Genomic DNA, 24,716 nt, shown 5'->3' with positions numbered 1-24,716 from the left:
GGTGAGGAAGGGCTCCCCAGTAGCCAGGGCTGCTCAGGAACCAACTCGACACAGCGATGTTCTCATCAGAGGACTAAGGACAACCCAACGGGGGTTTAAAGACTCAGGCAGTCCTGTTTCTGGAAGGGATTCCATCTTTTTTACACAATACTACTAGGATACTTATAGGTCTATGTAAATTAACTCAAAGAAACTTTAAAAATTCTACTAAAATTAGCAAAGGAAATCTATCAATATGAAAAAATAACATGTCACTCTTCTACTGACCAAAGTGACAAACTCACACTATAGGAAACTCCTCGTGTATAGTAATCCGAGGTGAGAACACAACCTCAGTCAGCAGTGATGATGAGACCAACGTACAATGGATGATAACACTATATCTACAGGCTGCATTAAGGCTTCTCAAACTGCTTTTCCACCTGTTTGCCATCTAATCTGAAGACAACTCTGAGGTAGACAGGGCAGTCAGCATTAGCCCCGTTTTACTGTCTTCTTGAGGCTACGAAGGGAAAACGGCTTTTCTCAGAATTCAAGCTGGTCCGGAGTATGAAGCGTGAACCCAGAGCTCACGCCCCCTGGTTAGTGCCCTTTCTCTCCTTCTTTCGCCACGAGGCCAGCGGGGTCTTGGTTCCCTCACCCGAAACTGAACCCAGGCCCACGGCAGGGCAAGTGCCAAGTCTTAACCATGGACCTCCAGGGAACTCCCCGTTCTTTCCTTAGTAACTCTGTTCTCCCTTCAATGACTGAAACATTTTCATTGTACAAGGGTTAGAGTTCAGACAGATAAATCATCTTCCTAATTACATAATGTATCAATATTAACAAGAAACTTTAACTTATGTTTGAAATGAATTTTAAAAAAAGAAAAGAAATAACTCAAATGACTAAGAAACATTTCTTTTACTTCCCTTAATACTAAGCTGAAAAAACAGAAGGCTAACGGAGTCAGTTAAGTAGAATGCTGTTTTCCTGACCAACCACTAAACATTTTACACGTAACTACTCAACACCAAAATGCAGACACGCTCCGTTAAAGGGGGCTCTAGCAACATCAGGCTGCTCATCTCCGCAAGCTTAAGGCACGGTCTGGGCGCCCTCCCTAGGGTATACTTAGCAGGTGCAGCCATTACTTTGGGTGTGCTCCCTTTAATGAACTTCTTGATTGAAGACAGCAGGCCGGTCTCGCTCTTCGGCGGCTTCTCCCCCCCTGAAGGCAGGCTGTCGTCCACTTCCGAGTGTTTCCTCTTGGCTCTGGCAGTGCGTTGCGTTTGGATTTGATTTGATTGCTGAGAAGCCTTCCGTGTTCTCAGCCTCATCTTTTATGGGTGTCACATGTAAAACTATAAAAGAAAAATAATACAGGTCATTGAAATTAAGCCTAGCGTACCCAAAGGTGCCCCGTTTACCTAGGTTTGTGGAATCTCAGTTTCCCTGATGGGGATCAAAACCAGGCCCTCAGCTGTGACAGGGCAGAGCCTAACCTCTAGACCGCCAGCAAATTCCCAAGAAACTAACTTTTTAATTGAAAGGCACAGTGCTTTGAATTTTATTACATTCTTCCAAATAGCCTTCCCACCGCTTCTGAGACACTACACCCTGCGATCTAACAGGGTGCGCACCTTCCTTTCAGAATGCTACGTCGCCTCCAACCTTGCTGACGCTACCATTCACTCAATCACTGACTCAACAAGTCTTTACTGGCCAAGCAAGTACCTGGTGAAACAAGAGAGAGAAGGTCTTTACCCTCTGGAGATCACAGTGTAGTGGAGAACACCCTTAAGTCACTGAATGAATTAGTTCCAAGAACACACTTCTAATCATCAACAGGTACACAAGTGTGACGAGACTGAGTCAATCATTTTACAGGATTTGATCTCACCATATGTAACGACCCTTTAGAAACCAAACTCATCTGGCTCAAGCTGCCGGAGTAGGATGGTGCTCATCTTCTGCAAGAGCACCAAAACTCCAACTAGCCGCTGAGCCACCAAGGGCAGGAGGGCGCTGGAGCCCACAGAAATGGACGGCCCGCACCCAAAGGCAAAGACGCCGCCTCAGCGAGACAGTGGGAGGGGCACAGCCGCAGTGAGATCAAGCCCCACGCCCACCGGCTGGCGGCCCACAAACCGGAGCATGACGCCAGAGAAGCTCCCCCACTGTCGCACAGGTCGGGAACCCCGCGCCAGGCTCCCCAGCCTGGGGGTCCGACAGAGGGACTGGGAATCCCCGGGGAACCTGGCCTTGCAGGCCAGCAGGATTTGTTTACAGGACTTCCACAGACTAGGGGAGACAGAAACTGCAGTCTTAGAGGGCACAAACACTCTTGCGCACACCAAGACCCAGAGGAAAGGAGCAGTGAGCCCACAGGAGGCTGAGCAGAGACACCAGCTGGCGTTGGAGAGCCTCCTGTGGGGGTGGGGGTCGGCAGGGGCTCAGCACAGAGAGGGGGTGCTGGTGGCTGCAGGTGGGGCAGGCCCCCTCAGCGTAAACCCTCTTGGAAGTCTCTCTTAGAAGTCGCCATTGACCCTACCACGGAGCCTGTAGAACCCAGGGCCAAACGACTACCAGGGAGGGAGTGGAACCTCACCCATCAGCAGAGAACTGGGTTAAAGTTTTACTGAGCAAGGCCCTGCCCACCAGAGCAAGACCCAGTTCTTCCCACTACCAGTTCCTACCTCTGCACCTCCTCCATCAGAAGAAGTAAGAACCACAGTCCCACGGTGGCTCCAACAGAAACCACATTATCGAAAATTAATTAGGAAGAAAGGCAGAAAGTCATGTCCCAGATGAAGGGACAAGATAAAACCCCAGAAAAACAACTAAATGAAGTAGAGATACGCAACTTTCCAGAAAAAGAATTCAGAATCATCATAGTGAAGATGATCCAGGATCCTGGGAAAACCAAAGACCCGCGAGAACCAAAGAGCCGAGGGGCACAGCGCATCAAAGAGACAGATGACCGAGGCAGGACAGACAGATGGCCTGCAGGACGGGACAGCGGACGCCACCGTCACGAAACGTACACAGAAAAGAACGGAGAGAAAGGGAGAGAGCCTAACAGACGTCTAGAACAACGCGGAACACACCATTCACGTTACAGGCTCCCAGGAGGAGAGGACAGAGGGAGGGGGCCTGAGAAAGCACCTGCAGAGACAATGGCTTGAGAACGCCCCTGACCTGGGAGAGGAGACAGTCAACCAAGTTCAGGAAGCACGGAGAGTCCCAGGCAGGACAGACCCAGCAAGAGACACACCAAGACGCATAGTAAGCAAACTGACACAAGTTAAAGACAGAGGGAAAATATTAAAATACTAAAAGTAACAATGGAAAAATGACAAGTAACATACAAGGGAACTCCCATCAGGCTATCAGCCGATTTCTCAACAGAAGCTCTACAAGCCAGAAGGGAATGGCGTGATATATGTAAAGTGACGAAAGGGAAGAACCCACAGCCAAGAATGCTCTACCTAGCAAGACTCAGATTTGATGTAGAGAAACCAAAAGCTTTCCAGTCAAGCAAAAGCTAAGAGAATTCAAATTCAGCACCACCAAACCACCTTTACAGCAAATGCTAAAGGAACTTCTCTAGACAGGAAACAAGAGAAGGAAAAGACCCACCTACAGAAAATAAACCCAAAACAATTAAGAAAATGGTAACAGGATCAAATGAGCCAACCTAAAGACAGAGGCTGGCCGGGCAGATGAAAGCGCGCGCACGCACGCTCTCCCACTTGCCACGCCGCTCTGCTCGGCACCCCCCACTGTCTGCGATTATTCTACACTGCTCATCATGTTCCCATGACGGCTTGCAGCTGTACTTTCTCCTTATGTTTTGTCAGGCTGTTGGTTGTGAAAACTGACAAGTGCCCTTCCCTACTGCGACCAGGCAGCCCTTGCTCAGGTACTGCCACTGCATCGCGACTGGCCAACAGGACTGCAGAGCTCTGCGCCACACAGACCACTCACGACGCAATAGGGACGCCTGCAGCCACTTTTAAAATCCAGACGCATATCAGAATTATCTCGACATTTTTTGAAACACACAAGTGTCCAAGCATCGATTTTTTTCTCCGGAGCTCCAGACACGTCCCTAGTGAGCAGTCATGTCTAGAAGCAGCTGGACCACACGACGGGCTTGTGTCCAGCTTGCTTCCCTCTCCCTATCTCGTGCTCAGTGCGCCCGTTTCACTTACGTTCATGTTTTCCAATTTTTCCATCTTTTTTAAATGTTCTTTCTCAACCTTTATCAAGCGTAGTAGAAAAGCTTTGTACAGATATATATAAATAATATATACAACATACGTATTTTAGAAACTTACTTACAAATTTTTGCCTAACTAAAACCTTTATGACGTTTTGGCTCCACTTGTTTGACCTAGTATGAACAGAATGCTAAATTTCTAATTTAGAAAACAGACATGCATCAAGCAACAGAGGTTTATTGTGCAGCACAGGGGACCACAGTCAGTACCTCGTGAAGCGAAGTGAGAGCCGCTCAGTCGTGTCCGACTCTTTTCGACCCAATGGACTATACAGTCCACGGAATTCTCCAGGCCAGGATACTGGAGTGGGTAGCCGTTCCCTTGTCCATGGGATCTTCCCAACCCAGAGACTGAACCCAGGTCTCCTGCATTGCAGGCGGATTCTTTACCAGCTGATCCACAAGGAAAGCCCAAGGAGTGGGTAGCCTATCCCTTCTCCAGCAGATCTTCCTGACCCAGGAACTGAACCGGGGTCTCCTGCATTGCAGGCAGATTCTTTACCAACTGAGCCATCAGGAAGCCAACCTTTCAAAATCTCAGGTTATCTCTATTTGCACTTGCATTTCCTAGCCCCTTTCAGTGGTTTTCAGATGGCTACCACTGTTTCAGCATCAAACCCAAACGGAAAACATCCAGACACAGCATTATCCAATAGAACTTTCTGCAACGATGGAAATACTCTGTGTCTGCACTGTCCCGTACGGCAGCCACTAGACCCGGGCGAAAACCAAGCACTTAACCTATAACTAGCGTGACTGAGGAACTGAATTTTTAATTTCACTTTTTATTAATTTTTTAAAATTAATTTAATTTTAAATAGCCACCTGTGCTTAGTGGCTATCATATTAGAGACTGCATGTCTAGAGGACGAATCTTAGAATAACCTATAATGGAAAATAATTTCAAAATAATATATATGCATATGTATAACTGAATCACCTAGCTGTGTACCTGAAACTCTACATCTACTGCGCCTCAGAAAAATATATAAAGGAAAAAGTTCTCATCAGAAAGAAAGTAGGAAGGCATCCTAAAATGACTCTCTCATTTTACTGATGAGAAAATTAATGACGGGCAACGTTGTCCCAAGACTCAGTAGTTGAGAACATTCCCTGAATTAGAATCTGTTAGAGATGACTGAGAATAGAATGGAAACTACTACACCAAGAAATAAGAGATGTTACTTCTAATCCTACTTCAATCATCACTAAACTACAGCCCCTTAACTATTTTTTCCCCTGTATAATGAATACATTCATCTTGATGCTCAAAATGAAAATGGACTTAGAAAAGGCTGTAAAGTGCAGAGGACACGCAACTACCCACAGCAGTGAGTGCAGCCCCAGAGAGGTCCGACCGGTTAGGCACGCTGACTCCTGAAGGTGCAGAAATTCTTGGCAAAGAATAAGGTCTTACAGACAAATTAGGAAGCTGAAGAAGTGATGTCTTTAATAACCCAACACAATGTCCACAGAAGAGGAGTTAGGATGCCTCCCTTTTTTAAAATACAAAAGTGCACACAGGCGCACACACAAAATCTATTTCAACCAAAAGCCCAAATGCAAAGGCTTCACCGGAAGAGTACTACCCTGTCTTTCCGGATGGCCATTTGCTTTTCATCACCGAACGGTGCTCAGTTTCTGAGCTGTCAGCCGCAAATAAAATAAATGTTGCCTTTTTCCCTGAAGAGTCGATGTGAACTTCTAAAGGGATCTACTCTAGGCATGTATTACTTAAAAGCTCTATGCACAGAGTACAAGCTTTGCTTTAATTTCTTTGCTCTTCAGCACATCACTCCCTAGAAAAGAAAAATTCCCATAGAGCAAATGCATAGGGGAATTTTTCACAAAGAAAGTTGTTTGTATTTAAATTTTTTTTAATATTTTCAGAAATATCTACGAATGAACCTATCTTAAATCGAGAATCGTTCAGTGAAAATGAAACTCAGACGTCACTGCCGGCCACCATGCTCTCTTGGTTCTGCACCCTCTCCGGCACCGCACAGCAGAGGCAGCCTAAGCCGACGTGGAGATGAACGGACACAGCTGTGTACAAAGCAAACGAACCGGTGTTTGGAAGCAGCCAGTCAGCCCACGGGCAGCAGTCTGCAGACAGTCGCTAAGCGACTTTGTAACAGAATTAGACTATCCTAAACTTTTCAGTGACAATGCTTCCTGCCAGATGAAAACTGGAATAATATAGTTAAAATAAAATAATCAAGGGAAGAACATACAAACCAAAGGTTTTATATCCAGCAAAAATAACAGCTCTGGACAAACTATTACTGAAATGTAAGAATTCAGTGGGTACTGTGCTCAGGGAATCTCTCCTGAAAACTTAAATGAGCACTTCAGAAAACCAAATTGACTGCAGGTATTCCTTTAGAACCAATGGTGACCGTCACACATGAAGCACGCAGCTACAGACAGCCATCGAGCACGTGACAGCCATATCCTCTGACAACGGAAATGCGGATTCACTCAGCCATTTAAGGGCGAGGCAGAGACTTCCCGGTGGTCAGGACTCCACACGTCCACTGCCAGGAGCACCGATGCGATGCCCCTGGTAGGGAAACTAGGCTCCCACACGCCACCCGGCACGGCCAAGAAAGAAAGGAAGTAGGGAAGAGTGGGGAGAGCACTGCCAAAAAAAAGAAATTATGTACTATTTCGGTAACCATACACATTATTTTCAAACCTTCCAGTACTGGTACTGCTCCTGAGACTGCTGTAAGATTAGCTGCTTGATATTTCGGTTTCTAAGCCCACGTCTGTCATCTACCAGGCTCCTGAGAGGCAAGGCACGGCATGGAGCAAAGCAACAGGGACGCAGGACGGAGACCAGGACGCAGCCCCTCAGAGCCTGACCACGGCCAGCGAGGATGTCAACAGACCCTGCCCTCAAAAACCAGCAGTGCCCCTGGACAGACGACAAAGGCCACCTCATCAGCTCAGCTCAGTCGCTCAGTCGGGTCCGACCCTCTGCGACCACGTGGACCACAGCACACCAGGCCTCCCTGTCCATCACCAACTCCCAGAGTTCACTCAGACTCATGTCCATTGAGTCGGTGATGCCATCCAGCCATCTCATCCTCTGTCGTCCTCTTTTCCTCCTGCCTTCAACCTTTCCCAGCATCAGGGTCTTTTCCAATGAGTCAGCTCTTTGCATCAGGTGGCCAAAGTATTGGAGTTTTAGCTTCAATATTCAATTCCAATGAACACCCAGGACTGATCTCCTTCAGGATGGACTGGGTGGATATCCTTGCAGTCCAAGGGACTCTCAAGAGTCTTCTCCAACACCACAGTTTAAAAGCATCAATTCTTTGGTGCTCAGCTTTCTTCACAGTCCAACTCTCACATCCATACATGACCACAGGAAAAACCATAGCCTTGACTAGATGGAACTTTGTTGGCAAAGTAATGTCTCTGCTTTTGAATATGCTGTCCAGGTTGGTCATAATTTTCCTTCCAAGGAGTAACCGTCTTTTAATTTCATGGCTGCAGTCACCATCTGCAGTGATTCTGGAGCCAAGAAAAAAATAAAGTCTGACACTGTTTCCACTGTCTCCCCATCTATTTCCCATGAAGTGATGGAACCAGATGCCATGATCTTCATTTTCTGAATGTTGAGCTTTAAGCCAACTTTTTCACTCTCCTCTTTCACTTTCATCAAGAGGCTCTTTAGGTATTCTCACCTTCTGCCATAAGGGTGGCATATCTGAGGTTATTGAGATTTCTCCCGGCAATCTTGATTCCAGCTTCTTCCAGCCCAGCGTTTCTCATGATGTACTCTGCAAAGAAGTTAAATAAGTAGGGTAACAATATACAGCCTTGACTCACTCCTTTTCCTACTTGGAACCAGTCTGTTGTTCCATGTCGAGTTCTAACTGTTGCTTCCTGACCTGCATACAGATTTCTCAAGAGGCAGGTCAGGTGGTCTGGTATTCCCATCTCTTCCAGAATTTTCCACAGTTTATTGTGATCCACATAGTCAAAGGCTTTGGCATAGTCAATAAAGCAGAAATAGATGTTTTCCTGGAACTCTCTTGCTTTTTCCATGATCCAGCGGATGTTGGCAATTTGATCTTTGGTTCCTCTGCCTTTTCTAAAACCAGCTTGAACATCAGGGAGTTCACAGTTCATGTATTGCTGAAGTCTGGCTTGGAAAATTTTGAGCATCACTTTACTAGCGTGTGAGATGAGTGCAATTGTGCGGTAGTTTGAGCATTCTTTGGCATTGCCTTTCTTTGGGATTGGGATGAAAACTGACCTTTTCCTGTCCTGTGGCCACTGCTGAGTTTTCCAAATTTGCTGGCATATAGAGTGCAGCACTTTCACAGCATCATCTTTCTGGATTTGAAACAGCTCAACTGGAATTCCATCACCTCCTCTAGCTTTGTTCGTAGTGATGCTTCCTAAGGCCCTCTTGACTTCACATTCCAGGATGTCTGGCTCTAGGTGAGTGATCACACCATCGTGATTATCTGGGTCGTGAAGATCTTTTTTGTACGGTTCTTCTGTGTATTCTTGCCACCTCTTCTTAATATCTTCTGCTTCTGTTAGGTCCATACCATTTCTGTCCTTTATCGAGCCCACCTTTGCATGAAATATTCCCTTGGTATCTCTAACTTGCTTGAGGAGATCTCTAGTCTTTCCCATTCTGTTGTTTTCCTCTATTTCTTTGCACTGATCGCTGAGGAAGGCTTTCTCATCACTCCTTGCTATTCTCTGGAACTCTGCATTCAAATGAGCACATCCTTCCTTTTCTCTTTTGCTTTTCGCTTCTCTTCTTTTCACAGCTATTTGTAAGGCCTCCTCAGAGAGCCATTTGGCTTTTGCATTTCTTTGCCCTTGATCCCTGTCTCCTGTACAATGTCACAAACTTCCGTCCATAGTTCATCAGACACTCTATCAGATCTAGTCCCTTAAATCCATTTCTCACTTCCACTGTATAATCACAAAGGATCTGATCCAGATCATACCTGAATGGTCTAGTGGTTTTCCCTACTTTTCTTCAATTAAAGTCTGAATTTGGCAATAAGGAGTTCATGATCTGAGCCACAGTCAGCTCCCGGTCTTGTTTTTGCTGACTGTATAGAGCTTCTCCATCTTTGGCTTCAAAGAATATAATCAGTCTGATTTCGGTGTTGACCATCTGGTGATGTCCAAGTGTAGAGTCTTCTCTTGTGTTGTTGGAAGAGGGTGTTTGCTATGACCAGTGCATTCTCTTGGCAAAACTCTATTAGCCTTTGCCCTGCTTTATTCCGCATTCCAAGGCCAAATTTTCCTGTTACTCCAGGTGTTTCTTGATTTCCTACCTTTGCATTCCAGTCCCCTATAATGAAACAGACATCTTTTTTTGCGTGTTAGTTCTAGAAGGTCTTGTAGGTCTTCATAAAACTGTTCAACTTCAGCTTCTTCATCATTACTGTCAAGGCACAGACTTGGATTATCGTGATACTGAATGGTTTGCCTTGGAAACGAACAGAGATCATTCTGTCGTTTTTGAGATTGTATCCAAGTACTGTATTTCAGACTCTTCCGTTGATTGTGATGGCTACTCCATGTCTTCTAAGGGATTCTTTCACACAGTAGTAGACCTGGGGAGTTCATCTTTCAGGGTGCTTTCTTTTCGCCTTTTCCCACTGTTCATACCATATCACACTGTTCATACCGTATCAGCACTACGGAAATCAACCAAAGGCAAACAACAATCTGAGCATGCTTAAAAAAACGTTCAGCTGTTAGCAAAAACACTGAAGCATCTGAAAACAAAACATTGAGAGCCTGCGCCATTCTTGTTCGGGGCTGCTCCGTTGTACACCCATCTGCAGGCACCCAGGTCTGGCAGGCTGAGATGGCTGGCAGCTCTGAGGCTACCATAAAAACAGGCTCACACGATTGAGAGCAGCTGGACAATGACCACATTCTGGGGCATCACCAGTGTAAGTGACAATTCCGGTCTACGTGACAATTTCTGTGGCAGAACTAGGAGGGCCGAGACTTCCCCATCCTTGAGCTCTGGGGCTGTTGGGACAACATTCCTGGCGGAGGCAGCACACACGCACAGCAGCGACTACAGAGGCACAAGCTCCCACACTCTCCCGGCCAACTCTGCAGCTGTATCTAAGAACACAGGAGACTCAAAGTGAACCAGTGGGAAATAGGAGCTGGGAAAGACCTGCAAAAGGCCGGCACTTTGAATGTGCGCCCCACACGAATCCACATGTAAGAAACAGCAGCACTGCTGCGCAAGAAGGCTAGGCGTGGCGTTCGTTCAGTCATCAGCTGACCACAAGGCAATGCAGACACGAGGGTGTGCCCCAGTAAAGCTCCAAAATTAAAACAAAACTAAAGAAACAAAACAAAACAAATAACACAACAACAAACTAAGCAAGTCATCGGCAGCTATATCCTAAAGGAAGGCACAGTCCACAGATTTTGCCTATGTGAATTCCGAAACAACCAACCCTCAGGGAAAAAATTCTGAATCCAGAGTGGCTATATGTTATCTAAGGGACTGGTTTTCAACAAAAAATTATGAGACATGCAACGAAACAGGAAAAATATGGCCCAAACTTGGGGGGGAGGGGAGCGGGAAGCTGTGAATATGTATCATATGCCAGGCTCACAACAATCCAAGGAGACGAATGGATTGCTCTTTAGTGTATGAAAGACAAAATCCACCCTTGGTCCCTTACTAGTTCAAAATAGCCTCCATTTCAACTGGACATATTTTTTATCCAAAACATACGTTGTCAGAAGTCTTTAAAAGCACAAAAATACGAAAAGAACTCACATAATTCCTCAGTCCAGAGATGACTGAAATCTGGCTATGCATTACTGATTGTTTAAAACATATAAATATTTTAATCAATAGTTAGAGTTATACTACAGTTATGACCTGACCTGTTTCTTCCCCTTTTATACTATTGCTCAGTAGCTCAGCAGTGTACAACTCTTTGCAACCCCATGGATTGCAGCCCACCAGGCTCCTCTGTCCATGGAATTTTCCAGACAAGAATACTGGAGTGGGTTGCCATTTCCTCCTCCATTTTATTCTGTTAACTCCCTATTAATATTCTCTGAAAAATCTGAAAACATAATTTTTAATGGCCACATAATATTCCAACATTCAGATAAATGTTCTACAATTTATATGGCCACCGACCTGTCAGAAAATTAAACTGTTCATAATTACGCACTAATATCACTTCAAATGTAATAACCTTATATACAAATTTCAGTCCAAATATCTGATTCTTAATTTCTTAGAAGGGAATTCATTAGGTCAAAAATTGTTAACATTTGGTAGTACCTCTAGAAATACTAGACTTCCCTGGTGGCGCAGATGGTAAAGCATCTGCCTACAATTTGGGAGACCGGGGTTTGATCCCTGGGTAAGGAAGATGCCCTGGAGAAGGGAATGGCAACCCACTCCAGTACTCTTGCCTGGAAAATATAACAAAGTATTTTTTGGAAAGATGGTTTCAACCAGCAGGATACAAATAATCTGATTAAATAAACATCAGAATTTATTTGTAATTTTCAAAATTTTGGCTAATTCAAAGTAAAAATTATTTTAAATTATAATCATAACTAACAAAACTAAACGTTTTAATTCTGTTCATAGGTTACTAACAGTTCACATTTTTTAAAATGCCTATGGAGGCCCTTTTCTCTTTTTTTCCTTGAGAATCTGAAATACTAGGGTTGAAAAGAACTTTGGTTCAACTGTCCCAACCAGAGCAGAAACCTCTATGGTAGCACTCCTGTCTAAAGGTGATCTAGAATCTGCTAGAATGCTGAGAGAGACAGAGTTTACTGCATAATAATGCAAATATTAAGAAATATTGAATGCAACTCTAAACAAAAAATCATTTTTAAACTGAGCAAATCCTGCAAATATGTACTATCACTTCCCTCATTTAATAAATGTCTACGAATTTAACTCTAGCAACTTGGTTAGCCATAATTTTCCCTGTTTTAAACACAAAGTTTAAAAATTATATAATCTTTTTTAGTTTGCCAATTAAGGCCTAATTTTGAGGAGTTTAGATATTTGCAATATTTTCCCCCAACTCCCCAAAATAACAGAACTGTATTTAATACTTTAAAATAAAGGTTTAAATGTCAATGCTTATCTGAATACAGAAACATAATCCAACCAAATATTACACACAACCAAAGCACTATGTAGAAACTTCTGTGTTGGTTTTCTGGTAGGTTGACTTCGGAAGACCCAACCATCAACTTTCCAAACATAAAGTAACTGCTTCAGCTACAGGAAAGGTTAAAGTGATGTGTAATGAACAGCTGTCCTTTAAAAAGTAGTACTCATTATTTCCATTTCACTTTTTTCATTATTTCCATTTTATGACAGAAAGAAAATAAGATGGAGACAATGGCAAAATACTCTCCAGATAATTTCAATAAAAATAACCAGCAATGTAAAAATAGTCTACCATTAACAAAAATTTTAATGAATTAAAAAATCATCAAATTTTTCAATTTTCTATATCCTGTTCTGTTTTTCACTTCTGCGCTTCTTCTCATAGTTATCCACAATGGGTGATTTTACTGCAAACAAAGGGTTGAGCAGGTTAAGAGAAAGAGGGGTTCTGGGCAAAGACAAGGGAAACTACAGACGAGGTGCTGACCACAGGACAGTTTTGGGGGAATCAGCGTTTAGGTTAAAAAAAAGTACGCCAGGGCCAGTTAGGAAGTTAGTCTCTTTCTTTTGTGCCAGTTTAGCCAGTCGGAACCCTTTCCTTTGGTTCAAACCAAAGAGAAGGCAAGGGAGTTATCCCGAGCATCTCGAGGGCACAGAAGTCGTGCAGTTACGAACCCCAGCTTCCAGCAAAGAGAGCTCCTCTGACTAGTAACTGGAGTTTCACCTAAAGATTTATTTTTATGCATTAATAGGGTTCTGCCTACGGAAAGGAAAAAGCTGGGGGAAATGCCACTACCAGTAAGACAAAAACTACAGAATTAAACTTTTCTTGAAGACAGAGAGCTGAGGACGCAGGCCAACGAAACTAAGATACAAGACGAGACAAGCCCTTTCCAGGAGACGGGATGTAAGCACGGGCTTACCTGTGGCAGAGCAAGCAGAGAGACAGTGGTGTCATCAAAGCAGGTAAATAGAATTCATCTCGGCTGGTAACACAAACTACTGAACGCGAAGTGTAGGCCAGCACTCCCGGGAGCAGCAGGCACACGGGAGCCCAGACCTGCCGACAGGCCCCCCGCCACAGACCACCGCCGGCGCTGACCGCGTGGGCACGCGAGGCTGGAGAGAGCGGAGGCCTGGAGCGGCCGGGGCGCCCCACCAGGCCCTCCTTCTCTAAGAACAAACACCGGAGGGCAGGGGCCGTGCCCCAGAGCGCCAGTCCAGACATCACCAGGGTGGGGCAGAGCGCAAGCAAAGCCCTCTACCGACGCCTCTGCACGACTGCGGGGGCAGGCCTTGGGGCCCGGATCTCAGACCACCTAAGGCAGGTTCCTCCACACAAGATGTGTAAAGACGCAAGGCCCAGACTGGCACCCCGCGGCAACAGCACTGAAAGCCCCCGGCTCTGACGCCAGACGTGCAGAGCTTACCCAGGGCTGAGACTGGACGAGGACAACGGACTCCTGGACCCCAGCACGTGGGAGGCACCGACTGCACTGACCTCTGGGGAAGGGCAGGGGCGCCTCGATTCCAGAGAGCCACAGGCACGCAGGGAAAGCCGGGCTCTGGGAGTCAACCGGGAAAGCTGAGGAGCACTCTCTCATACCTCCACTTCCAGCCTAAGCACAAAGTAACACTAGAGCAATCTGAAGCCCACCGTGCACTTGAGGCATCCTATGAAACAACAAAGCCAAAACTGAGCATAATGAGACCCCCTAGACTACGCCACAGGACATGCCATTTATCAGGTATAAACACTAGTCAGTCTTTACTGTCCTATTTATAATATTCAGAATTCATTAAAATACTGTAAAACACACACTCAAAAAGAAGAAAATACCACCCACTGTCAAAAAGCAACAGAAAATCAATGAAGTTAAAAACAGAAAACTCAGTAAAACCAAAAGTTGGTTTGTTTTTTTAAAAATCAATAAATTGATAAACCTATAGCAAGAATGGGGGAAAAAAGAGAGAACACACAAATTATCAATACTGAGAATAGTTTAGTGAACACTACTATTCATCTTGCAGCCGTTAACAGAAAAATAATATACTACAACTTTATGCCACACATTGAACAACTTAGACGAAACGCTCAAACCTCTAAAAAAACAAAAAAAAAAAGAAAAAGTACCACCAAAGCGCACAGGTAACCTGATCAGCCCATATTTAAAAAAACTGAAATTGCAGAGAAAGTCTCAAACCTAAAAAATTCCAGACCCAGACGGCTCTGACAGCCTGGGACCCAGGACCCTTTCGCCGTAGTACTCCAAAGCTTGCATCTGGGCAAACCTCTCTTCCAGCAACAAAATTACAAAGAAACTGTATGGGACTAAAAATAACTGTCTGCATGAGCAGTTGGGGCAAATTCTGGACAAAAGATACAAAGAGACCAAAAAACCCCCAACAGCCACTTTTGAAGAGCCTGGAACAAGAGCAGGGAGTCGGGCAAAGGCAAAGCACTAAACACGCCCTCTGCGCCCACCACCACCTGAGGAAGGGGTGGGGAGCCCTCCTAGCCGCCTCTCTGGCCCTGGACACACCCCTGCACTCGCCCCATACAAGGAACAAGTCCGCTTCCCCACAGTGCGCAAGCGGACAGGGGAACCTGTTTCTTGGTCTCACCCCCATCCCTTGCAGCAGGGCCCCAGTAAAGCCTTGCCTGAGTTTCTTATTTGGCCTCTGGCCAATTCCTATCCATTGGGGAAGGTTAAGAATTCTGGTTGACTTCAAGTTCACTCAAGAATCCTACCAAAAAATTAAAAAAACACACACAAACAAAAACCCAAACAAACCAATTCCCCCACACTAACCCCGGCAAAACCCAAATCTAAACAAAACTGGTCCAGAGAAGAGAAGGGAACACTTTCCAACTTATTTTAAGAGGCCAACATTTCCTCATCAAAACCAAAGACCATACCTATTAATTGGGCCAAGTACTGCCAGAAATTACCTACATAATATCTGCAATAGTCTAATTTCATTACCTACACTTAAAAAAGTTTACACATACATATATAGCCTGATTTTGGTAATTCTACCATTTACATTACAAATTAACCATCCTCTTAAGTTCTTTACAGTTCCATTACTAGGTAAGCTCTCTATTATCAGCAATAATGAAATAATACAAGTAAAGATTGGAAAATAAGCCGTTGTTCAGGGGTAAGTCGTGCCCAACTCTTTGCATGGACTGCAGCACACCAGGCTTCCCTGTCCTGCGTCACATCCCGGAGCTTGCTCAAACTCGTGTCCGTTGTGTCGACGATGCCACGCAACCATCTCATCCTCTGTTGTCCCCTTCTCCTCCTGCCCTCAGCCTTTCTCAGCATCAGGGTCTTTTCTAACGAGCCAGCTCTTAGCATCAGCTGGCCAAAGTATTGCAGTTCCAGCATCAGTACTTTCAACGAATATTCCAGGTTGAGTTCCTTTAGGATTGACTGGTTGATTTCCTTGCTGTCCAGGGGACTCTCAAAAGTCTTCTGCAGCATCACAATTCGAAAGCAACAATTCTTCGGTGCTCAGCTTTCTTTATGGTCCAACTCTCAAATCTGTATATGACTACTGGGAAAACCATAGCTTTGACTATACGGACCTTTTTTGGCAAAGTGATATCCTGTCTAGGTTTGTCATAGCTTTCCTTCCAAAGAGCACGTGTCTTTTAATTTCATGGCTGCAGTCACCATCCACAGTGATTCTGGAGCCCAAGAAAATAAAGTCTGCCACTGCTTCCATTTTTTCTCCATCTATTTGCCATGAAGTGATGGGACTAGATACCATGATCTTAATTTTCTGTATGTTGAGTTTCAAGCCAGCTTTTTCACTCTCCTCTTTCAGCCTCATCAAGAGGCTCTTTAGTTCTATTTCACTTTCTGCCATTAGAGTGGTATCATCTGCATATCTGAGGTTTAAGATATTTCTCCCAGTAATCTTGATCCCAGCTTGTGTTTCATCCAGCCCGGAATTTTGTATGATGTACTCTGTATATAAGTTAAATAAACAGGGTGACAATATACAGTCTTGTCATACTCCTTTCCCAATTTTGAACTTGTCTGTTGTTCTATGTCTGATTCTAGGTGTTACTTCTTGACCTGCATATAGGTTTCTCAGAAGACAGACAAGGTGGTCTGGTATTCCCATCTCTTTTAAGAATATTTCACAGTCTATTGTGATCCACGCAGTCAAAAGTTTTAGCATAGTCAATGAAGCTGAAGTAGATGTTTTTCTAGAATTCTCTTGCTTTCTCTATGACCCAACAAATGTTGGCAATTTGATTTCTGGTTCCTCTGCCTTTTCTAAATCCAGCTTGTATATCTGGAAGTTCTTGGTTCACACAGTGCTGAAGCCTAGCTTGAAGGATTTTGAGCACTACCTCGCTAGCATGTGAAATGAATGCAATTCTACAATAATTTGAACATTCTTTGGCACTGCCTTTCTTTGGGATTGAAACGAAAACTTGACCTTTTCCAATCCCGTGGCCACTGCTGAGTTTCCCAAATCTGCTTGCATGCTGAATGCAGCACTTTAACAGCGTTATCTCGTAGGGTTTTTAGACGAGCAGGTCAGGGAAATACACCGCCACTGGAACAGACACAATCTAAGCAGATTCTGTCACAGAACAAGCACAGCAAGGGGTGGAGCAGCATTCCAAGCTTAAGAATTCATGGCACTAGAAGGAAAAGTATAGAGCAGAAAACATTTCCACTTTTTCAACATTTGAACCAGATCTCATTTCAGGAACAAAAAAGCTGATTGTTCAACAATCTAAACCGAGGCAATTAAGTCTGCTTTCCAAGTCTCTGCAGTCTGTGGGGGTGGGGGTGGGGGCGCTTCCAAATCGCATCATTAATTCCTTGTCTTCTAGCTTCTCTATCACCTTTAAAATTTCAGACTCTCATCCAAGAGCTTTCTCAAAACTTCCACTCTGCACCTCCAATTCAACTCACCCAAAGCTGAGCTCTCCTTCCCCATCTCACCCCTATTCCTTCTGTATGTTTGCTACTCTCTTCTTTCTGGTTTTTCCTGCCACACTGTGTGACATGTGGGATCAAGCCCACACCCCCTGCACTGGGAACACAGTCTTTACCACTGGACCGCCGGGGAAGGCCCCCTACTCTGTTCTTGATCACAAGTCACCTGCCTGACCATCAAGCCAGAAGTCACCCTAACACCGCATCATTCATCCCTCCCTTGTCCCCTACAGTCAGTCACCAAATCCTGACGATGCTACCTCTAAAATGTTTCTGTCTGTCCGCTGTAAATCCATCTTCTGCACTCCACAAACCTGCCTGTTCCTGCCACCACCTCCCTTCGAAACAGAAACGAAACCCTAGCAACACACGCAGAGCCCTCCGAGATGGGCCTCTCCGAGTCCCTCCGCCGCTGCCCGCTGCCTCCCCCTTTCCAGTCCAGCAAGAGCAGCTTCCTGCCCACGCTGCGGCGCCCCGCTTCTCCTCCTCTCCCTGCTTCACATCCCTTCCTTTCCACTGATTCTTATCCTCATCACTTACAGCTCAGCCCAAGTATCACACACCCAGCAAGTAACCACCCCCACAGGCCCATGCCTGGATAAACCTGCGACTCTCTCTCCACAGCTCTTAAAAAACCGTATTAAAATAATCTGTTTATACATCTTTAACTGCACTAGATTGTAAGAGCGCTGAAGGCAGAGATCTTATAACTCCAATAAGCTGGCAAACATAATAGCGCAATCTTTGCTGAACTGAATCGTAATTTTTTTTCATTTCCCTCAAAGAGGCTACAGAATGGAGAAAAAACTGTATCACCAAAACACAAAATCCTCACTGCAATAATCAATTCTTGCTCACAAACAGAGGTCTACAAATAAAACTAAAAATATTCCTTCCTCATAAGATTTCCTTCCTCTTCACAAAATCCCTGACCCCAAGCAATACTGGATGCCAACAATTATGGTTGCAATTAGCCTTGTGGGAACAAGATTACAATAATGATATGAGCATAATCTCAGTTGAGAATTTGCTACAGAGGTCTTAACTACACAAATTTCTTTCAACAACAAAATAGTATATTGTAGTCGAAGGATTCTTAACAAATTATCTAACGCTAACCTAATGTGCATTCTTTCAAACAAATTTTTGCTGAATAAAAGAAAAGGGAAACAAAAGTGGGCCAAAAGATATAAAAAGAAAACTATTACAGTGACCACAAATCAAATTTTAAAGGCAACAGTTTGGGTTTCCCCATAAAATATACGTATATGTAAGCTATAAACTGGCTATATAAAGAAACTATAATTGCAAAGTTCTGGAGTAGGCTCCTGAGTGAGTTACTAGAGGAATAGCCCCTGAGGAGGCATCAGTCCTGAATCTACCACGTTAGCTGTAATACTGATTAGACATTGATTAAGACCTGCATTCTAGCAATCATTTCATTTCCTCAACAGTAAAAGAGGTTATTGGACATCATAGCTATGCATTTTACTACATGTAAATTTCACCTTAAAAAAGATCTGTCAAAACAGGAGATGAGTCATTAATTAATCTGAGCTGTCTTTATTCTACTATCACATACGACTCACCTAGAAGCACCCTAATTAAGACAAACATTCACTACATGTTAGAAGTCTTCAGATGGTTCATCACAGGGAAGCAAAGACTAGATGACCCCTTTGTACCCTCTAGTTCTAAATTTCTGTAAGTCTGTTAATTCACGCTCTATCACACACAGCAGCACTACTCAGCTTACACCTGAGAAAGAAAATGCTAAAAAACACAAACCACTGCCTTATTACACCCCATGACAGAGTGCCAGTGTCTGTCTTCACTGTCTCTCCAGTCGTGTCATCTGAAATTGACAGGTTCAGACGCTGCAACTGTCCACCCTTACTCTCCACTACCTTCCCAAGCCCTTCATTAAAAGATTTTACAGAAGGAAGAGATTTCTTGGTCTCTCCCACTTATCATCCAGCAAAAGTCAAAGTCAACCAGACCAGGAAGATTAAGCAGAGGAGTATTCTATGAGTCATCAACTTCAGGACAGGGAGACTCTTCACTGAGCCCTTCCCAACAAAGTGTGTGATGAAGTAGTCTTTTTAGGTTATTATTACTCGATATGTAATTTTCTCTGTTTTAAAACATTATAGAATTCTTAAAAAAAAAAGACATTATAGAATTCTTCAAAAACTACTAAATATAAACATAATAAAAAGCAGAAAAACATGGGGAAATGTACAAAACATAAAGGAGCTGCTGAGTCAGGTTGATGAAATTAAGACTCTTTAAAGTTTTCAATGAACAATCAAAATTTTTGAAAAATGCTTTCTCTAAAACCATGATCAATTTTTCTACAGAAACAAAACATATGGGTTGTTAGATTATTGATGAGTAAATGCTCAATGAAAATATAAGCTGATTTTTTTTAACATTTATTTATTTTGGGCAGTGTTGGGTGCTCACTGTGGCACACGGGATGTTCGGCCGCTGGATGCAGGCTTCGTTACTGGCGGCGAGTGGGATCTTAGTTGCCCGACCAGGGATGGAGCCCGAGCCCCCCCCGCACTGGAAGGCAGATGCTTAACCACTGGACACCAGGGAAGTTCCCGCCCTGATTTTTTAAAGATGGCATTATTCAGTTTGTTGATCACTAAGGCACAGCCACTAACATATGTGTTTTAAAATACGACTGGGGCTTCCCTGGTGGTACAGTGGATAAGAAGCTGCCTGCCAATGCAGGGGACACAGGTTCGGTCCCTGGTCTGGGAAGGTTGGACATGCCACAGACCAACTAAGCCCACGGGCCACAACTAGGGGACCCGTGTGTCGCAGCCACTAAACCCCGGGTGTCCAGAGCCGTGCTCTGCAGCCGGAGACGCCGTCACAGAGCGAAGCCCAGGCACCTCAGCAGCAACTGCAGGAGCCGCAGCACAGCCACCAAGACCCAGCACAGCCAAGAAGGCCCAGCGTAACTGAAATAAGTGCCTTTTTACAAACCTGGGGAAAGAGGACAGGTGATGCAAAGGGAAAATGAGTTTTTAAAAAACACTATCTCAGGACCCCAACTTAAAACTTCGTATATACTCCGCAGAAATACCATTAGGGCAAAAATCAGTATTTGTTATGTACAGAATGAGATAGCATGTACTTCTGCTGAGGACAGACTTGTATTTCTTTCACCTAAGCTTTAAAGGAACAGCAATTTGAAGACTGCTGTAATTTTAACTACCTGCAGCATCACTTACACATGTTGAAAAAAGAGCATTCTATCACACAGCGCGAAAAGAATCCATACTGATCAAACTTTGCAACAAGATGTGCTATTCTAGAAAAAATGTGAAATTATGAATTCCTAAGAACTGAGTACTACAATACTCATGAGAAAAGCACATGGGAAATCTGTCACTCCAGTCTATTATTTTTCATCATATTTCTATCCTTTCTATAGAATATACATATATTCCAACATATATAATGTTTTAAGTTTACTAGAGTTCCCTGTACACATGCAAGTTACCATGCACTTACTGGATACATTAACAAAGAAAATTTTGAAGAATAAAAAAGCAAAGACAATTTTGGCAAAATTTTCCTAAAAGTACTCTTTAGGTAGTTCTCACCAAAATTGTGCAAGGGGAGGGATACAACTATTTATACTTTTTAAATAAAAACTTCTATTTAAAGAAAGTTAAATTTATATTCAACTTACTCTCAGGTCAGTAGAAATATGAAACTCTCAGACCACATTAATTTGATAGTAAAAAAAAGAATCAATGAGACGTTAGCAAAAATGAGGATTAGTTTTTAACTAAAAATCTTTGAGTACCTGAAATAATTTCCTACTACTCATATTACTACCTACCAAAGAAAAACTAATCCTTATGATTGAGGTAAACTGAAGACAAAGTTAAAACTTCCCTGGTGGCTCAGTAAGGAATCCACCTGCCAATGCAGGAGACCTAGGTTCAATTCCTGGTCTGGGAAGACCCTACATGCTGTGGGGCAGCTAAGCCCATGGGCCCCAACTACTGAGTCCGTCACCCAAGGGCCCAGGCTCCAGACGAGAGAAGCCCCCACGATGAGAAGCCCATGGACCACAGCTGGAGAGAAGCGCCCGCTCACCTCAGCTAGAAAAAGCCTGCATCTTGCAACAAGGGCAGCACAGTCACAAATAATATACATAATTTTAAAGTTTTAACAAGAGTGAATTTTTATCAAAATTACCAGTCAAAGATGAGATATGATCATAATTCTCTAAGAGAAATATCCTCTTGTTTGCTACTACTAAAAAGCAGGATAAAACAAAGCGGGAAAGACTGAAGGCGGAAGGAGAAGAGGGTGGCAGAGGATGAGATGGTTGGATAGCAACACTGACTCAATGAACACGACCTTGAGCAAACTCCAGGAGATAGTAAAGGACGAGTGAACACGCCGCGCTGTAATCCACGGGGTCGCCAGAGCAGGACTCGGCTTGGCAACTGAACAGCAGCAACAAACATCACAAATGAGGGGAGAAGCATGACAGTTTGCAGTGTGATTCTATTTTCAAACAATTTTCATCAGTGCATCAGAAAACTAAAGGATTATATTTTATAATTACCTTATTTAACAAAATACACTAAAGCAGGTACTTGTAAGGTCAGTAAGAAGTTAATCATTTTCAACTCAACAGGATAATCATACATATTTGGGGAACATCAGGAAGAAAGCAATTATTACTAAAACACATAATCATAGTTTTCCTCAACTGAAAAGATACTTACCGGTCCTGTAAATTTTTAACAAATATTACACTCTTTTAACAAAATGTATTTTAAATTTCTACTCGAACAGTAACTGGTCAACAGGAGAAACTTAAAATATCATGTTATGATACTAACAGATTCTTAGTCTCCCTTTCTTGTTTATTTTTAGCAATGGCTCTGCTTTTTTAGTTTTCAATTCCTCCATATAGAAGTATTTAGTCCAAGAAAATCTTCTTCCTAAACTATATATAAGCCACTATTACTAAATGTAATCCCGATTATTTCCGAACTATTCAAATGCCTTCCACCAGCACACTTTTATGTTGCTTTACTCAAAGTAATAAACACACTTCCTTGTTCTACAATTATTATGCTATTATGAAAACCTGACTGCTAAAACCTCAAGTCAAAGCACAGCTGATGATTCATGTTTTATCTAGATAAACTTCCTTTTCTATAATTTCTCGAAATGAATACAGGAGAGCCTACAATTATCATAAAACATGGGGTCACTAATAGAGTTAAATGGCTTACTGTGACCTTATTTTACAGCTATATTGAAGACTTCCTAATGTAAATATTTCACAACACTGATTTTTCTCCAATAGTATTTTAGTATTCCCCTCCATTCTTTTCTAAAATTACCGTAATAAATGGGGGACCTGCAGATGAGGTAAATAGAAGGGCCAGCCACATCTATGATCCATGCTTGTCCTCAAGGTCTCACAGTTCTTCCTGGGACCACTCTTAGTCTCACTCATTACTGTCAGATTCGTAAGATTTTCAAAAGACCCCAAGAAGCCCGCGTTCCTCACTATAGCCGTACTCCCCCCGCCCTTCTTCCTTACTGTTCTGGCACACCACACCTTTCCTGACCACAGCTCACTTCTATGTTCCATTGCCTCTGAATCCTCGACTGTTGGTGCTATCAGCAAATTTCTTTGATAAACTAATCTGCGCTAATACTGTCAATAAAAGGCAATAGTTTATAAAGCATCTCTTCCAGAGAATTTGTAATTTTAAACAAAACACTGTAGAAAGAATTCCGTAACACAAAGGAGAGACAGAGTTTGGCATTGGCTATTCTCAAGTTAAAGCACGCAGTCACCCACGGAGTCTAGCTTTGCAAGTAAAAATTAACGTGGGCATAACTCAGTAGTGAATGTATGTCTGGCATAGATATACGTGTCATAGCAAATGTAAACTGGAAACTAAAAGTTGTATGGATTCATCTTAAGTCCCACCTCTGTTAAATCTTCTCATCTTCAAAGAAGAGCAAATGACCCCTGTAGTCAATCCAGCTAAAACGGTCAGGTAAGCACCCAAAAGAATTACTTAGAGCATATCACATACGAGGTCTTCCCAGCACACCTGGGACTGATGACTAAAGTGTCTTTTCCAGTTTACGCATGTGCAACAATTTGGTAAATTACAAATTTAGTTAGATACGGTTTATTCCCAATTCTGACAAACCACTTTGTTCTTTATCACATTAATCCAAAACTCTACGAATGAGGTAATCTTATACCAGTTCATTCGATCTGCAGTTAATCCTACAGTTACAAGTCCAGAGTCTAGAACATCCTTTCTGAACAACAGGTCGAAGGTTTTTTTAAAAACCGCCATTGGATGGATTCTGCTGTATAATAATCTCATGAAGAATCCTCTTGACCTAAAATCTCAAACATGGGATCAGCTAGATGAATTGAGGAAAGATAAAACACCCCTAATTCTGAATTTCTCAACCACGAAAAAAAGAATAGCATTACTAGCTCAGATGGAATGTCCAAGAGACACTATATAGAGTGCTATGAACGTTACATTAGAAACAAATATTATAAACCGATTCTGTTTGTTTTTTCTATGCAATCCTATTTAGAATTTCTGTACAGTCACAAGTTCACAAAGGTTAAGGACTACACCACTTAAGAGCTTTCACAGCCTTTCAACCTACACTGAAAAGATTATTAAAAGAACGGAATGAATGAAGAGCTAGAACAATCTGGAAGAGCTCCTGAAGACAAAGTCTACATACAGTGCACACTCACCTATCTGTACCACAAATTTTATTTAAAACATTAATGCTTTATAAACTACAAAAAAGGTCACTTAAGTGACCAGATAAAATCTACACTAGACCAATACTTTATTTTATATCCTTCTAAGTCACATATCTGGCCCGACTGTTTAAACAAACCGACTAAGCAAGTATCCAATTGCCCTTACCTCCACTACCCACCCCCTATTCTTTTTGCTTTTAAGATAAGTATGAAGTTCAACTCAATCCTAAAAGACTGCTTCACCTACGAGCTACATTTTACCTTGACTTTCTTTATGACCTTGGGAAGAAATCTACCAAATGACAATTATAACACTGTTTGTGTGTTCCTGCTTATTAATGAAATTCTAATATGCAAACAATAGTGAAATCTTTTAAACTGAACCTAGAGAGCTGAAAGCCTCTGAGTTACAAATATCAAATGATGTGTAATGTAAACCACATTTTTAAAACTTAATTTGAAAAATTAATTTAATTTAAAAAATTAAAAATTAAAAAAAAT

General features: G+C 43.0%; 1 protein-coding gene across 2 annotated transcripts in view; it reads right to left on the bottom strand.

Moving 5' to 3' along the window:
- Positions 1-24,716, bottom strand: part of CTDSPL2 (CTD small phosphatase like 2) — a 76,647-nt gene that overhangs the window by 50,027 nt on the left and 1,904 nt on the right. For both annotated transcript variants that reach the window (XM_069597326.1, XM_069597328.1), the window contains exon 2: positions 1,134-1,343. In XM_069597326.1, the coding sequence (XP_069453427.1) occupies positions 1,134-1,319 (186 nt within the window). In that variant the 5' untranslated portion in view covers positions 1,320-1,343. The remainder of the gene's footprint in view (positions 1-1,133; positions 1,344-24,716) is intronic.

This window comes from Ovis canadensis, chromosome 7, assembly GCF_042477335.2.
Source record: "Ovis canadensis isolate MfBH-ARS-UI-01 breed Bighorn chromosome 7, ARS-UI_OviCan_v2, whole genome shotgun sequence".
NCBI lineage: Eukaryota > Metazoa > Chordata > Mammalia > Artiodactyla > Bovidae > Ovis > Ovis canadensis.
The sequence above is the reverse complement of the archived record's forward strand: the minus strand, read 5'-3'. Positions and strand labels throughout refer to the sequence as shown.